General features: G+C 44.1%; 1 protein-coding gene and 1 long non-coding RNA gene across 3 annotated transcripts in view; one reads left to right on the plus strand and one right to left on the minus strand.

The window, feature by feature from the left end:
• The window catches only part of RHEB (Ras homolog, mTORC1 binding), a 46,220-nt gene extending 40,401 nt beyond the window's left edge, over positions 1-5,819 (minus strand). The window contains exon 1 of the mRNA XM_067747487.1: positions 5,544-5,819. Within this exon, the coding sequence (XP_067603588.1) occupies positions 5,544-5,595 (52 nt within the window). The 5' untranslated portion in view covers positions 5,596-5,819. The remainder of the gene's footprint in view (positions 1-5,543) is intronic.
• A 168-nt stretch (positions 5,820-5,987) lies between these two features.
• Positions 5,988-14,771, plus strand: LOC137229483 (uncharacterized). 2 transcript variants are annotated; one of them, XR_010945695.1, is made up of 4 exons: positions 5,988-6,394; positions 6,865-7,004; positions 12,552-12,685; positions 13,824-14,771. It is a non-coding gene; the product is annotated as an uncharacterized lncRNA (long non-coding RNA). The 2 variants fall into 2 exon arrangements; XR_010945696.1 differs by having other exon boundaries at positions 5,988-6,200.

The following is a 14,771-nucleotide window of genomic DNA, read 5'->3' on the forward strand; positions in this document are numbered from 1 at the left end:
ATCTCCCAACACATACAAAATTTAACTGTGAATAGATCATAGACCCAAATATAAGAAATAAAAGTATAAAACATTTAGAAGAAAACATAGTGGTAAATCTACATAGCCTTGGATTGGGCAATGGTTTCTTAAATATGACACCAAAAGTACAAGTGACAAAAGAAAAAAAATAAATTGGACTTTGCCAAAATTTAAAATTTTTGCTTCAAAGGCCACCATCAAGGAAGTGAAAAGACAACCCAAAGAATGGAGGAAATTATTTGCAAATAGTATATGATACTTCATACCCATAAGGATGGCTGGTACAAGAAAGACAGATGAGCTAATTAATTATTAGAGAAATGCAAATCAAAACTACAATGAGGTACCACTTCACACAGGTCAGAATGGCCATTATTAAAAAGTCAACAAATAACAAATGTTGGAGAGAGTGGAGAAAAGGGAACCTTCCTACACTGTTGGTGGGAATGTAAGTTGGTGCAGCCACTATTGAGAACAGTATGGAGATTCCTTAAAAAACTAAAAATAGAACTACTGCATGACCCTGCATGCAGTATGTTCACAGCAGCACTATTTACAATAGCTGAGACATGGAAACAACCTAAACGTCCATCGACAGATGAATGGATAAAGAAGATGTGATACATATATACAATGGAATATTACTCAGCCATAAAAAAGAATGAAATAATGTCATTTGCAGCAACATGGATGGACCTAGAGATTATCAAACTAAGTGAATTTAAGCCAGACAGAAAGACAAATACTCTATATCACTTAAATGTGGAATCTAAAATATGACACAAATGAACTTATTTACAAAGCAGAAACAGACTCACGGACATACAAAACAAACTTATGGTCACCAAAGGGGAAAGGAGGTAGGGGGAGGGATAAATTAGGAGTTTGGGATTAGCAGATACAAACTATTATACATAAAATAAACAACAAGGTCCCACTGCATAGCACAGGGAACTATATTCAATACACTATAATAAACCATAATTGAAAAGAATATGAATATATATATTACAGAATCCCTTTCCCGTACACCAGAAACTAACACAACGCTGTAAGTCAACTGTATTATATGTCAATAAAAAAATAAATAAATAAAAAATAATAAAAATTCAACAAAAAGACAGATAACAAGTGTTGGCGAGGATGTGGAGAAATTGAAACCAATTTCAACGGTTGGCTGGAATGTAAAATGGTTGGAAAACAGTTTGACAGTTCTTCAAAATATTAAACATAAAATTACCATACAACCCAGCAATTACACTCCTAGGAGTATACCTAAAAGAAGCGAAACATGTCTACACAAAAATCACACACACAAAATGTGAAATACGAATGCTCAGAACAGCAGTACTTCTAATAGCTCAAGTGTAGAAACAGCCTGCATGTCCATCAATTGACAAATGTGTGAACAGAATATGGTATATTCAAATAATGCAATATTATTTGGCAACCAAAAGGAATGAATTACTGATACATGCTACAACATGGATGAACCTTGAAAATACTTATGTTAAACGACAAATGCCAGGCACAAAAGACCACGTATACGTGATTCTATTTATATGAAATGTCCAGAATAAGTAAATTCATAGAAACAGAAAGTAGATCAGTGGATGATAGGGGCTGAGGTGAGGAGAGGATGGGAAGTGACTGACTGCTAATGAGTAGAGTTTCTTTTCGGGGAGATGAAGGTAAGTAGGGATCGATATAACCCACATGGACATCAAAGTAACATCTGATATAACAAAGAAGAAGCAAACTCACAGATATACAAAACTAACGGTTAGCAGTGGGGAGAGGCAATACAGGGGTGGGGGATTAAGACGTACAAACTTTTATGTACAAAATAAGCTACAAGGATATATTGTACAACACGGGCAATACAGCCAGTGTTTTATAGTAACTATAAATGGAGTATAACCTTTAAAAATTGTGAATTACTTTGTTGTATACCTGTAACTTATATAAACATTGTACGTCAACTATACTTAAAAAAAAGTCTAAAAAATTACATTAAGCACGGGAAGTCATAACCGCAAATTCAAGCTCTGATTATTCTCTTGTACAAAACAATGTATGACATTGAAAAAAAAGTTAATTTCAAGCTTCAACACAAGGTGGTCACTATAGGACTATCCCCTCCCACAGGTACACAACTTTTTACCTTAAAAATTTTCAGGGGCTTCCCTGGTGGCGCAGTGGTTGGGAGTCCGCCTGCTGATGCAGGGGACGCGGGTTCGTGCCCCTGTCCGGGAAGATCCCACATGCCGCGGAGCGGCTGGGCCCGTGAGCCATGGCCGCTGAGCCTGCGCGTCCGGAGCCTGTGCTCCGCAGCGGGAGAGGCCACGGCAGTGAGAGGCCCGCGTACCGCAAAAAAAAAAAAAAAAAATTCAATGCAATGTGTTAGAAAAGGATAGGATAATTAAAAAATATACCGTAAATCAGAATACAATTGGACTATATTCTACCGGAAACAAATTTAATGACATCTTTCCCTCTGAAGTATCCAAATCAAAGGATGCATGTTCTTTACTACCTAAAAGATTTTGACAAGGTAGGTAATAATTTGAGTTACTTTTACTGAATTGCCTTTTACCAAACCACAGAATTGTTTCATTTTCTCTCTTAAGATCTTTCACATTCCTGTGATTCCCTCCTGCTTGTTAACCCCTAAGGCTTACGTATGACAGTCTTTTGATGATGGTCTAATGGTAAACTCCATTATCAAAGCTCTCTGTAGAACATTCCAGTGAAAAAGGTGCCAGATTTTATTTGAAGATAATTAAATGACACTATAACTTTAATTCGATTAAGTTTAGTTACCTCCTATCACGGGACTACTCGTTTGTGTTAGAAACAATAGATGTAAGGGAGCTGGTACATTTGGCCACCACTAAAACAATTACTACAAAGCACTCCCTGAAAGCCAGCCTGCGTTACAGGTGACGTGTCCTAAAAAGCTTAACATTGTAAATAACAGGAAAAGTACTTCAGGGGGGAAAAAAAGAGTTGTATAAATTACCTGAGAATTAATTATATTTTCCTCACTGGTAGGTTTATCAATGTTTTTAGAAAATACAAAATTTGAACGCCAAGTAGTAAAACAATCATTGCACTTGCTAGTTTTATCTGAAGGCAAACTTTTAAAATAAACTTACAAGTATTTTACTAGTCAAACTGGCATAAGATATTTAACCGAAAGAACATTCTAGGAAAGGTGTGGTTTCTAGCTTAGCCTTTTCCCACCCCCAGTAAATATGACACAACAGCTTAGTATCACAAAGTAACACAACCTAGAAAAGAAACACAGATACTCAAATTTCTCTAGCATAGCGCCATTCGCAAGCAAGCGTGTCAGTAAACTCAAGTCTGAATAGTGAATAATTCTCTGAAGAGTAGCTACTACATGGAATCAGGGAATTATCTCCTTTTTTGATGCTGGCAAAACAAAAGCGCCCACAACTACAAAATGTCCTGGTTCATAACAAAGGTAAACAATTGTAAAATCAAATGCAAAGACTGGGAATAATTTAACCTCTGCAAAATACATTTCACTTTAATCACCACATATGAAAATAAATACGGAGAAAATGACGTAGGATATAGCAATATGACATACTGAAGGCACAGAAAACAGGGACTGAACTTACTAGCCTTACACTGGAGGCTAATTTAGCACAGTATTTTATTAACGGCAGTTTAAAATAAATGTCAAGTGAAGGCAAAGGGGTGATGTGTCACATCTGGGTCTTTAGGAGCATGATGACTAGAAGGCAGATAAGACAGAATGGGTTTCGACTGGAAATAAGGAACTTCTTTAGCAAAACAGTGATAAAATGCTAGACTTGCTTACTGAAGACTGGAATCACCAGCTCCAGAATTTCAAGGGGTCAATAAGTCGGGATCTTTGGGGGCATTCTCCCAGTTTAGATCAGGTAGCCCAGGTACAGGTCACCTGTAACTTGATTATTCAGAGACTGCTACGTTTAATTAGTGGGCACTCTATCTGATTAGACAGAACTCACTCAAGAGCCTAGATATGTTATAGTCCCACACTTCAAAATGCAGAGAAGCAAAGGGCTCCGTGGTTCAGACTGCCAATAAAGGTGGGATGCCGGGAAGGTGGGATGCCGGGTTCCATACAGGCATTCGGGACGGTCAGGGACTTCAAAAGCCTCCAGCTGAGGCACGGTTCCTTCATGGCTGCAGCTGTTAACGCTGTCACCTGTTCTTCCCCCACACGATTTGGCATTGCACCCTACAGGAGTCACCCCTATCTCTACACAAGCGTCTCTCAGCCTCTGATCTTGACTCCCCCCTGCACCCCCCAGCCCTTTGACGGAGAGAGATGATAAAAGGATGAGTAAGCACGCTGTAGCTAGTCTTGGGCAAAGAGCACAGACCTTGGCACTGGCCGTGGAAAATGGGGGTGAAGAAGCAGAACAGAAAGCGAGCGAGCTCGGGGAGTCCGTCCAATGAGCAGCCGGCAGTTACAAGCCTTCCTCCTTCTGCAAACACCAGAGACTCCAAACCTGCTTTCACGCCCCCGCCTCACTGTGGTCAAGCGCACATTCTCCTGAGGCTCATTTACTTCTTAAAAACAACACGAAAAGATAAAGGTAATTTCTCCAGGCTGCCCGTTGTCAAAGACCATAAAGCCTCACCCTGAAGCATGGCTAAGTCCAACGGTTCTCTTTTCTCACTTGTCTTCTAGCACCCATTCCATCTCCACTCCACCCCAGACCACCTCCGTTCGGCAAAAAAGCGACTGCCACCAACAGTTGCAAATATATGTCAACCTTTTTCGGGGGTGGGGGGGAAACTTTTGAATTACTTCAACAGCCTGGTTACAAGTACCTGACCTTATTTTTTTCCCAAAGAAAAATAGGACACCGAGAGATCAAAAATTCCTTTCTGTGCCCTCCTACTTCGACCACTGGCAGCATCTAAGGGGCTTCCGAAGGGGACTTCCGAGTTTCTTCCGTAGGAAACTTGCCCTTACTAGCCAAACGTCCTTTAGGTCCCTGGTTTTCTTTAAAATGCTGAACTTCACAGACAGAAAAACCGCAAGGTGCTATTTCCTTTGTTAAAATCCCACGGACTTTAATTGGGGGTGGAAAGGCTAGCAACAATCACGACAGCTCGCCGCGGGGAGGTGCAAAGGGACAGGTGCGGCTCCTGCCTTTGCGGGCCCCGCGGCAGTCGGCCGAGCGGCAGACCCCGCACCGCCTCCCCGGCCCCAGACCAACCTGAGCTCCCCGTCCGCCCGCGGCCTCCCAGACACTTCCCGCCGCGCCCGGGCCGCCCGCCGCCGCCGCCCCGCGGGCCCGGCCGCGCCGCCGCCTCCGCTCAAGATGGAGGTGGCGGCGGCGGCGGCAGCAGTGCCGGCGGGCGGCTGGTTACGAAACGCGCGGCCGCCACATGGCCGCGCCGGCCCCAAACTTGGCCGGGCCCGCCGCACCCCAGCGCCCAGGCGAGGCCGGGCTCGGGCGCGAAGAGGCCGCACGGCGCCCGCCACTCACCCACAGACCGGTAGCCCAGGATCGCGATCTTCCGGGACTTGGACTGCGGCATCTTAGCGGCCTCCTCAGCCCCGGGCCAACCACATCAACCGTGGCGGCGGCGGCTCCTGTGCTGCGATCGGTGGCGGCCGCGCCGGGGCACAGCGGCATCCAGGGGCGGGGCAGGCGGGCGCGGCTGCCTCGGCTCCTCGCTCGCGCGCCCAACCGCCCGGAACCGCCGCGCGGCCCCGCCCCCAAACACGCCCACGTGACCGCGCGCCGCCGCAGGGCCCCCAGACAGAGGCTCACGTCAGCGCCGCACTCCCGCTGCGGCGGCCGCCCTCGCCCCCGAAACGCACGAGGTTGCGTCGGGCGGTGTTTTACTTTAAACGGAAAAAAAGAGGACGCCAAGATGCCCCTGGAAAAATCACGACTGAAACTCGCTGCGTCATGACCCTCCCACCGGCTTCCGCCGCTTTTTAATTACACCAGTTCTCTCCGAGCGCTGATTGGGCAGTTCTAACCCGCCCGCACGATGACGCGACGGAAACTCCTTCTCCCATTGGGGGCGGTGGAGAGGAGGAGCCAGAGGCGGGGCTGCTTGCCCGGGAGCTAAAAATAAATTCGGACTGGGACCGCGCGGTTGGGCACCAGTGAGGTTTGAAGGCTTCGAACTTCGTAAGGGTCGGTGGCGGACGGGAGGGGCGGAGAGAAGCTAGCTCCCCAGTGATTGGTTAGGTCGGGGTGAGGAGGCGGGTCAAGGTGTGAGAGATGCGGTGATTGGTGGAACGCTGAGAGGTTCGTGGACTCCCGCCCTCTGAGCCCTTAAAAGGCGCGAGGCGCGTGGCGGTTGCTCGCTGGGCTGTTGGTTGGTTAGTACTTTACTCGTGTTTTTTTTTTTTTAAACTCTTTGCTATATTAGCGTTAGTAAGTCTGGGTTTGATGATGCAGGTGATGACTGAGTAGCATCCATGGGTGAAGGACCGTGGGAAGAATGGAATATGCGTTAATTCAAAATGTTATGCATTTCATTGAAAAAGTGCGCACCCCCCAGTTCTGGTCTCAACCCTGGGATTTGCGGATCCCGCACACCTCACGGGAAATAAATAGCGCAAGTTGACACATCTTTAACTGTCAACACCTGCGTGGCTAATTAAGTAGGCAAACGTAACACCAGCCGTTGTTTGTTGAGAACTCTCCAGAACCGTCCTTCCGAGGTGGGGCGCGGGGGGGGAGGGGATTTAAGACCCATGCGCCTGCGCTCTGGTGTGGGTTGACCTCTTCGGTAAAGGGACGCTGTTGTATTTACCACAAAAGGCGCACTAACAACCCCTTTTTCCAGTGGTGCTGATGAAGGGCCCTGGGTGTGGCACCAATTTTGGGGTACAAGAAGGGACGCCAGCCCGGGAGGCCTGGTTCCTGCAAAAAGAAGGTGAAAGCCGGGCCCAAGAAATGAGGATGCGATCAGAGCTTTCCGTCATGGTAGGTATTCTTGTCCATGGCGGTTGCCAAAGAAGCAGATACCCACTAATCCTACCGATGTCCCCTGTTGTGCTCGGGCTGAGTGGCAGCGTTGACCAGCGTGGCTGAGTGGGACCACCGCTCTCTGGTCATGGCCTCTCCCAGTGAGCACAGAGGAGGAGCCCCCAGGAAGCTGAGCGGCAGGGTAGGATTCCTGGTATGAAGATTTAGAGGTGACAGCCTCATACAGACGCCTTGTTGAGTTAGAACACTGGCGTTACGGCAGAATCCTTACACCATCCCGCTGAAGTACTCAACAGGAGAGGGGGTGTGCACATATTCATGTCCTGGGGCGTCTACAGATTGAAGCACCAGGCCACCAGCTGGAATTGAGAAATGCCTTTAAAGTTGTATTTTATCTAAATGGATTTTTGCATTTCTACTCTGTAATTAGTTGAAATATTTTTTAAAATTCTGGTTAAATGTGGAATTTTTATCCTGTGAATTTGGATGCACCTACTGCAGTATTTTGAACTGATGGTACTAGACTGTCTAGTGTGTTGTGAAATCAGCTTAGTGGATTTTTTTTGTTTTTTTAAATAGAAGAACAGAATAAAAAAGTAGCTTGCATAGTAAGGGTGAGTATTGTTTCATGACACTTCTGTTGTATGTGTATGTATATTTATAGTTATGCTATATATGTGTATCGTATACTGAGTTCCATTGTAAAATGTATTTCTTACTGTGCATTTTGCATCAAAAAGTTTGAAAACACTGTCCTAGCCTGGGAGTTGTAGGAGTCCAGACTGGGAAATGCACTTGTAAAGGACAAATTCATTCAAGAAATGTTTCAGTTGTGTTAAAGCCCTTTAAGGCCAGACCCAGGAGTTCTGAAAATTCCTTTATTCCAGAATGGGGAGAATTTCTTTGGTTTAAGAAATGACTCAGATTACCTAAAATATTTGGGATTGATGTATGAATTCACATAGAAATAACTGACTGCAGCCAGACCATATAGAAAATGGACTTGCTTCTGAATTCAAAGTACAGTTGACCTTGAACAACACCGGTTTGAACTGCAGGATCCACTTACACCCGGATGTTTTCAATAGCAAATACTATAGTACAACACAGTCCAAGGTTGATTGGATCTGTGGATGCCGGGTGGCAGATACAGAGGAACCACAGATCCGGAGGGCCATTCTCGGATTTTCCACTCAGCAGAGGATCCGTGCCCCTAACCACTGTGATGTTTAAGGATCAATTGTAGTTCTTCTGATTGAGAACACTTGTTAACCTTTTGAGCAGCAGGGAGTTCTGCCACCAATCAATTTCTCCTGTGCAGGTTCTGCTCTGTCTTATCGGCTCTGCATACTGCCTTCTCTTTGTGTGTCCTTCTGTTGCCCTGGGAACCAAGAATCTGGTCTCTTCCATTTAAATTCCAGAGAGAAGACATGGTGAGGTCAGCTAATTAACATTATCTCTTGAGTGAGGAGCTCATGCTAAACCTATAGGTTGGCCAGGTTAGGCTCCCTTGGCCCAAACCTCCTGTGTAGCTGGTTGTGGCAGTTCATGGCAGTTACTTGAAGCTTCAGCTGTTCGTTATTTGGGATTATATTGTGGGATGTCATTTCTAAGGCCAGTGACATCTGACTTGTAGTCAGAACTAATTCCCGGAGATAATGTACAAAACGTCTTTTTTTCTACATTGGGTTAGACTAAGAAAGAGAGGAGTGAAAATCACTACTATGCTTATTTTTCCTAGAAAGACATCTGTGAAATTATTTTACCTTTTTGCACGTGAAAGGGTGACCCTAAATGAAAGTAGGCATGAAGGCGTTTTGCTGTTGTCTTGCGTTTTGAGTATTTGATGAAGGAAGACTAGAAAAAGAACTAGGCTCACCTTAACCTTGGTACAAGCCAAATCAGAGTGGTCTGTTATGCCTCACATAGGGTATTGTTAAAAATCAAACAGTCCAGATTTGAGCAGCATGCCAAGGTCATTTCATCGTGTGGTCTTGTGAATGAGAGAGCGGTTTCCTCGGCAGGGCCTTGGTAGGCCTGGCCTCAGTGTCCTAGCATGAGGCCATCATGCAGAAGCCATGCCCCCGACTTACCCGGGGCTGAAAGAAGATCCTCTTTTTTTTCAAAGCCAGGGGATCAGCCTGGCCCAAACCCTGAGGTGTGGGGTTTCATGAGGTGCTCCCAGAAGCGGGAAGTGGAGTGAGCCGGGGTGGCCCTCAGTCCATGGCGTGGGCTGAGTGTGAGAAAGGAAGTCAGCTCAGCAGGAGCGCTGAGGACAGGTCAGGCCTCTGCAGTAGCTGTAGATTATTCGCCATGTGAGGGGATGAATTGTTACCGACCAGGGTTCTTGGACTCTTTAATGAGTAGAAATTGATAGGAGGTCAGATGAGAAATTCAGACAAGGCTTTACTGGGACTTGTGCTGTAGCACAAGGGAGCTAGAACAAGTAACAGGTGCCTTTCCTCGCTCCCTGAGGGCGGGTGAGTTGGTCCCTTAAATGGGGAGAGGATGGGAGCCGATTGGTGGGTCCGGCTGGAGGTGGCTTAGGTAGTCTGCCCTCCCCCTTGGGGATGCTGTGTGCAGGGATCATGCTTTTGCTCCTGGTACCTCAGATGTGGCAGTTGGGTTTTGGCTTTTTTGTATCTTATTGTTCATAATTGGCCCCAACAATACATGCATGCAGCTATTTTTAGTCCCTTTTAGTTTCTTTGTATTCTGTTGCTCCAGGACTGGGGAGAGGAGATGTTTGTCCAGGTGCAAGCACTGCCGTGAAAGGTCCCAGGTCCCAGCCTATGTCAGAATGTGTCCCCCACAAAGATATGTTGAAGTCCTAACGCTCTCAGAATGTAATCCTATTTGGAAATAGAGCTGTTGATGATATAATTAGTTAAGGTGAGGTCATACTAGAGTAGGGTGGCCCCTAGTCCAATATGACTGGTTTCCTCATAAGAGAAGAGGAGATGCAGACACACACACAGAGGGAGGTAGAGACTGGAGTGTTGCTACCACAAGCCGAGGAGCACCTGGCGCTCCCAGGAGCCAGAAAAGGCAAGGAAGCGCCCTCCCCCAGAGACTTCAGAGGGAGCATGGCCCTGCTTCCCTCTGAAGGGAGGGTTTTAGACTTCCGGCCACCAGAACTATGAGAAAATAAATTTACTTTTTTTTTTCCCCATAGGTTGTGGGATCGTAGTTCCCCAATGAGGGATTGAACCCAGGCCCTTGGCAGTGAGAGCACAGAGTCCCAGCCACTGGACCGCCACGGAATTCCCTTTATGTTTTTTTAAGCCTCAGTTTGTAGTATTTTGTTAGCAGCAGCTCTAGAAAACGAACCCGTCAACTGTCCTCAAATTATCAGTAAAGTTTCATTTAAAGTTTGAATCTAGTTTCTGCTGGGCGGTGGGTGAAATTGGCCTTCTTCCCAGCATCCCAAGCCAGCTTGTGCCTAGGGGGAGCGTTCACTAGCAGAGTGCTAGCTGCCCGGCAGAGCAGGTCCTGAGGGTCCCTGTGTGGCCATCAGGCATGATGGCTGGAGGGGAGCAGCTGCTCCTAAGAGCCCGTGCAGCAGCAGCAGCATCTGGGGATGCTCGGGAGAAGCGGGGGGGCCAGGTCCTTGCAATAAAACCAGGCGATGGCTTGGCCACCGAGGCTTCGATTACACATGCTCTTCAAATGTGCCTTAGATGTGGAATTTAGTCACAGTGCTCATAAGCCACCGAAAGTTATAATTACCGTCTGAGAGACATATTCACCATTGGTTCCTCCTTCTATGTGAAGAGTTCTCAGTGTTGGGTTTTATCCAGCGTGTTGGGATCCAGGGTGTCTACCATTGGTGTGCAGGGGAAAAAAAAAAGAACTTCTTGTGTTTTTTTTAACATTTTTATTTTAAGAATAAAATAATTGAGCTTTGCTTATATGTAATACTGTGTATGGATTGACATGGCACCGTCATGGCAGACGGTGGCATGTGGTGCCTGGGATGAGAGGTGTCCTGTTGGGGCTTCCACAGCAGGGAGGGGCCGGCAGTGTTGTCCTCACTGTTTAGTGTTCAGAATATTATAATGTATTGCTTTTCACATGTCTGGTTCTGAGGAATTTCAGAATGTATTATATAAGTTCTGCTAAACTGAATCTCACAAAACGGTCATGGGTCTTAAAAGATTTCCTTCAAAGAAACCATGGGGCTTCCCTGGTGGTGCAGTGGTTGAGAGTCCGCCTGCCGATGCAGGGGACGCGGGTTCGTGCCCCGGTCCGGGAAGATCCCACATGCCGCGGAGCGGCTGGGCCCGTGAGCCACGGCCGCTGAGCCTGTGCGTCCAGAGCCTGTGCTCCGCAGTGGGAGAGGCCACAACAGTGAGAGGCCCGCGTACCTAAAAAAAAAAAAAAAAGAAACCATGAATTAATGATGAGAATAAAAATGCAATATAAGCACACACTAAGAAATATAGCAGGGCTGCCACCTCTTCCTTGTATGAGCTTTTTGCCAGCTACATTAAAGGTAAACATGATAATCTAATCATATCTTACAAGAAGATGACCAAAAAGTTTTACAAAAAGGTAAAAATTAAGAGCATTAAAAATATGGATTCACATCCACTATCATTAATGATGACTAAGTGTAATTACACCTTGATATTAGCTGATAATGTAGTGAATATCCCTTAACAAATAATGAGACGTTTAAAAACTAAGCATCCAAAACACTAAGGCAGATTTTACAAATTTTTCTGCGGCTTTTTTCTTTGGAAAATTTCAAGCATATATGAAAGTAGATTAGTACAGTGAACCCCAGACCCATCACTTGCTTCATTCAATATTTACCGAGTCATGGACCATCCTGTTTCATGCTACCCATTACCTACCCACACATGGATTGTTTTGAAGTAAATCCTAGACGTCATACCATTTCATTCATAAGTGTATAAGTATTTTCTCTGAAAGATGACTCTTTAAAAAAAAAATGTAACATGACATTTTTACTCTGAAAACAAAGAAAGCCAATTAAGGAATCGTTAATACCATCAAATAGCCAGACTATTCAAATGTCTCTTAATGTGTCATAATTTTCTTTGCAGTGTGTTCAAATCAGAATCTAATTAAAGTCCATATGGTGCAATTGGTTGCTATATCTCTCAAGTCTTTTTTTAAAAACAAACTTTTATTTTTTAGAACAGTTTTAGATGTACAGAAAAATTGGGAAGATAGTGTAGAGAATTCCCACATGCCTTGCACCCAGTTCCCCCGTTATTAACATCTCACACTAGTGTGGTACTGTTAGAATTAATTAACCAATATTGATTCATTATTATTAGCTAAAGCTCATACAGTATTCAGATTTCCTCAGTTTTTCCCTAACACCTTTTTCGGGTCCAGGGTCCCATCCAGGACACCCTGTTACATTTAGTTGTCATGGCTCCCTAGGCTCCCCTTGGATGTGACCATTTCTCAGACTCTTCTTGTTTTTGATGACCTTGAAAGTTTGAGGAATGCTGACCAGGTGTTTTATAGGTTGTTCCTCAATTGGGATTTGTCTGATGTTTTTCTCAGGTTTTGGGAGGAAGACCACAGAGGTAAAGTGCCATTTTCATCACATCAAAGGTGCATCGTATCCCTGTGACCGACCACTGTGGTTGTTGTCCTTGATCACCTGTCTGAGGTGGTGACTGTCAGCTTCCCCACAGGTAAGTTACTCTTCTTTCTCCCTTTCCATGCTGTCCTCTTTGGAAGGAGGTCACTGTGTGCAGCCCTCACAGACGGGGCTTTATGCTTACCCTGGTTTCCTCCTGCCTGAAGAATTTCCTTTAGCATCTCGTATAGTCTCTGGCAACAAATTCAACATTTATTTATCTGAAAATTGTCTTTATTTCATTTCTTTAACTTTTTATTTTGAGATAACTATTAACAGATAGTTTAAAAATAGTACAGAGAGGTCCTGTGTACCATTCTCCTGATGGTAACATCTTACATAAATGGGGCACAATCTCAAAACCAGGAAATTGGTACAATCCACAGAACTCATTCAGAATTCACCAATTTTACATGCACTCATTTGTGTGTGTGTGTTCTAGTCAGTTTTATTACATGTGTGGATTTGTGTAACCCAAACCACAATCATAATACAGAGCTGTCCTATCACCACAAATATCTCCCTCATGTTATTTTATTCCTCTACATTTTTGAAAGACTTTTTATTTTGCTGGATATAGAATTTTAAGTAGACAGCGTGTGTGTGTGTGTGTGTGTGTGTGTGTGTGTGTGTGTGTGTGTTTAGTATTAAAGATGTTCCCTTTTCTTCTGGCCTCCATTTTTTTTCTGTTGAGAAGTCAGCTATCATCTTGTTAATTCCTTTATGTAATATGTTCCCCACTACCCTTCTGCTTTTCAGATTTTGTCTTTATTTTTGGTGTTTAGAGTTTGACTGTGATGTGTCTGTGTGTAGTTTTCTTTGCTTTAATGCTGTTTGAGGTTTACTGAGCTTCTTAGATTTGTGAGTTACTGTTTTTGATCCAATTTGGAAAACTTCCCTGCCAACATTTCTTCAGGTGTTTTTTTCCTGCCCTCATACTCTCTCCTCTCTTATTCTGGGACTCCAATTTCACACATATTAGACAGTTTGATAGCTTTCTACCAGTCACTAAGCCTCTGTTTTTCTGATTTCTAGTTTAATAATTTAAAAAATTTTGGGCAACATATTCTTCAGTTCTAGGATTTCCATTTGGTTCCCTTTTATAGTTTCCACCTCTCTCCTGAAGTTCTCCCATCTCTCCCCAGCATACCCCTGTTTTCTGTAAGTTCTTTTTTTTTTTTTTTTTTTTGCAGTACGCGGGCCTCTCACTGTCGTGGCCTCGCCCGTTGCAGAGCACAGGCTCCGGACGCGCAGGCTCAGCAGCCATGGCTCATGGGCCTAGCTGCTCCACGGCATGTGGGATCTTCCCAGACCAGGGCACAAACCCGTGTCCCCTGCATCAGCAGGCAGACTCTCAACCACTGCGCCACCAGGGAAGCCCTGTAAGTTCTTTAACACGCTTATCATAGTTATTTTAAAATCTTTGTCTGCTAATTGTAATGTCTGGATCATTCATAGGTCTACTTTTATTGAATGACTTTTCTCTTGATTATAGGTCATTATTTGTTTCTTTTCACATCTAGTAATTTATATTTTATGGTGGCCATTTTAGATGAAATGTTATAAAAATTCTGGATTGTGTATCTTCTTTTGAAACCTGTTGAGTTTTGAGTTAATATTTGTATGTGGTGAAAAGTATGGCTCAAAGTTTCTTTTATTTTTTGCACATGAATATCCAGTTGTTCCAGCATCGTTCATTGAAAAGACTCTTCTTTCTCCACTGAATTGCTTTTGCATCTTTGTCAAAATTCAGTTGTCCATATATGTGTGGGTCTATTTCTGGACGCTCTTCTGTTCTGTTGATATATTTGTCTGTCATTACATCAACATTATATTGTTTTGATTATCATAGCTTTATAATAAATCTTGACATAAGGTAGTTTTATTCCTCTAATCTTGTTCTTTTTCAGAGTTGTGACTAATCTAAGACCTTTACATTTTCATATGCATTTTACAATCAGTTTGTCAGTTTCTACAAAAAAGCCTGCTGGAATTTTGATTGGCATTGTTTTGAATCTATAATCAATTTTGGGAGGACTTACATTTTAATGATACTGAGTCTTCTGACCCATGAACAAGGTATATCACTCCCTTTATTTAGGTCTTCATTAATTTCTCAGCAGTATTTAGTACTTTTCAGT

Source organism: Pseudorca crassidens, chromosome 8 (assembly GCF_039906515.1).
Source record: "Pseudorca crassidens isolate mPseCra1 chromosome 8, mPseCra1.hap1, whole genome shotgun sequence".
NCBI classification, from domain to species: Eukaryota; Metazoa; Chordata; class Mammalia; order Artiodactyla; family Delphinidae; genus Pseudorca; species Pseudorca crassidens.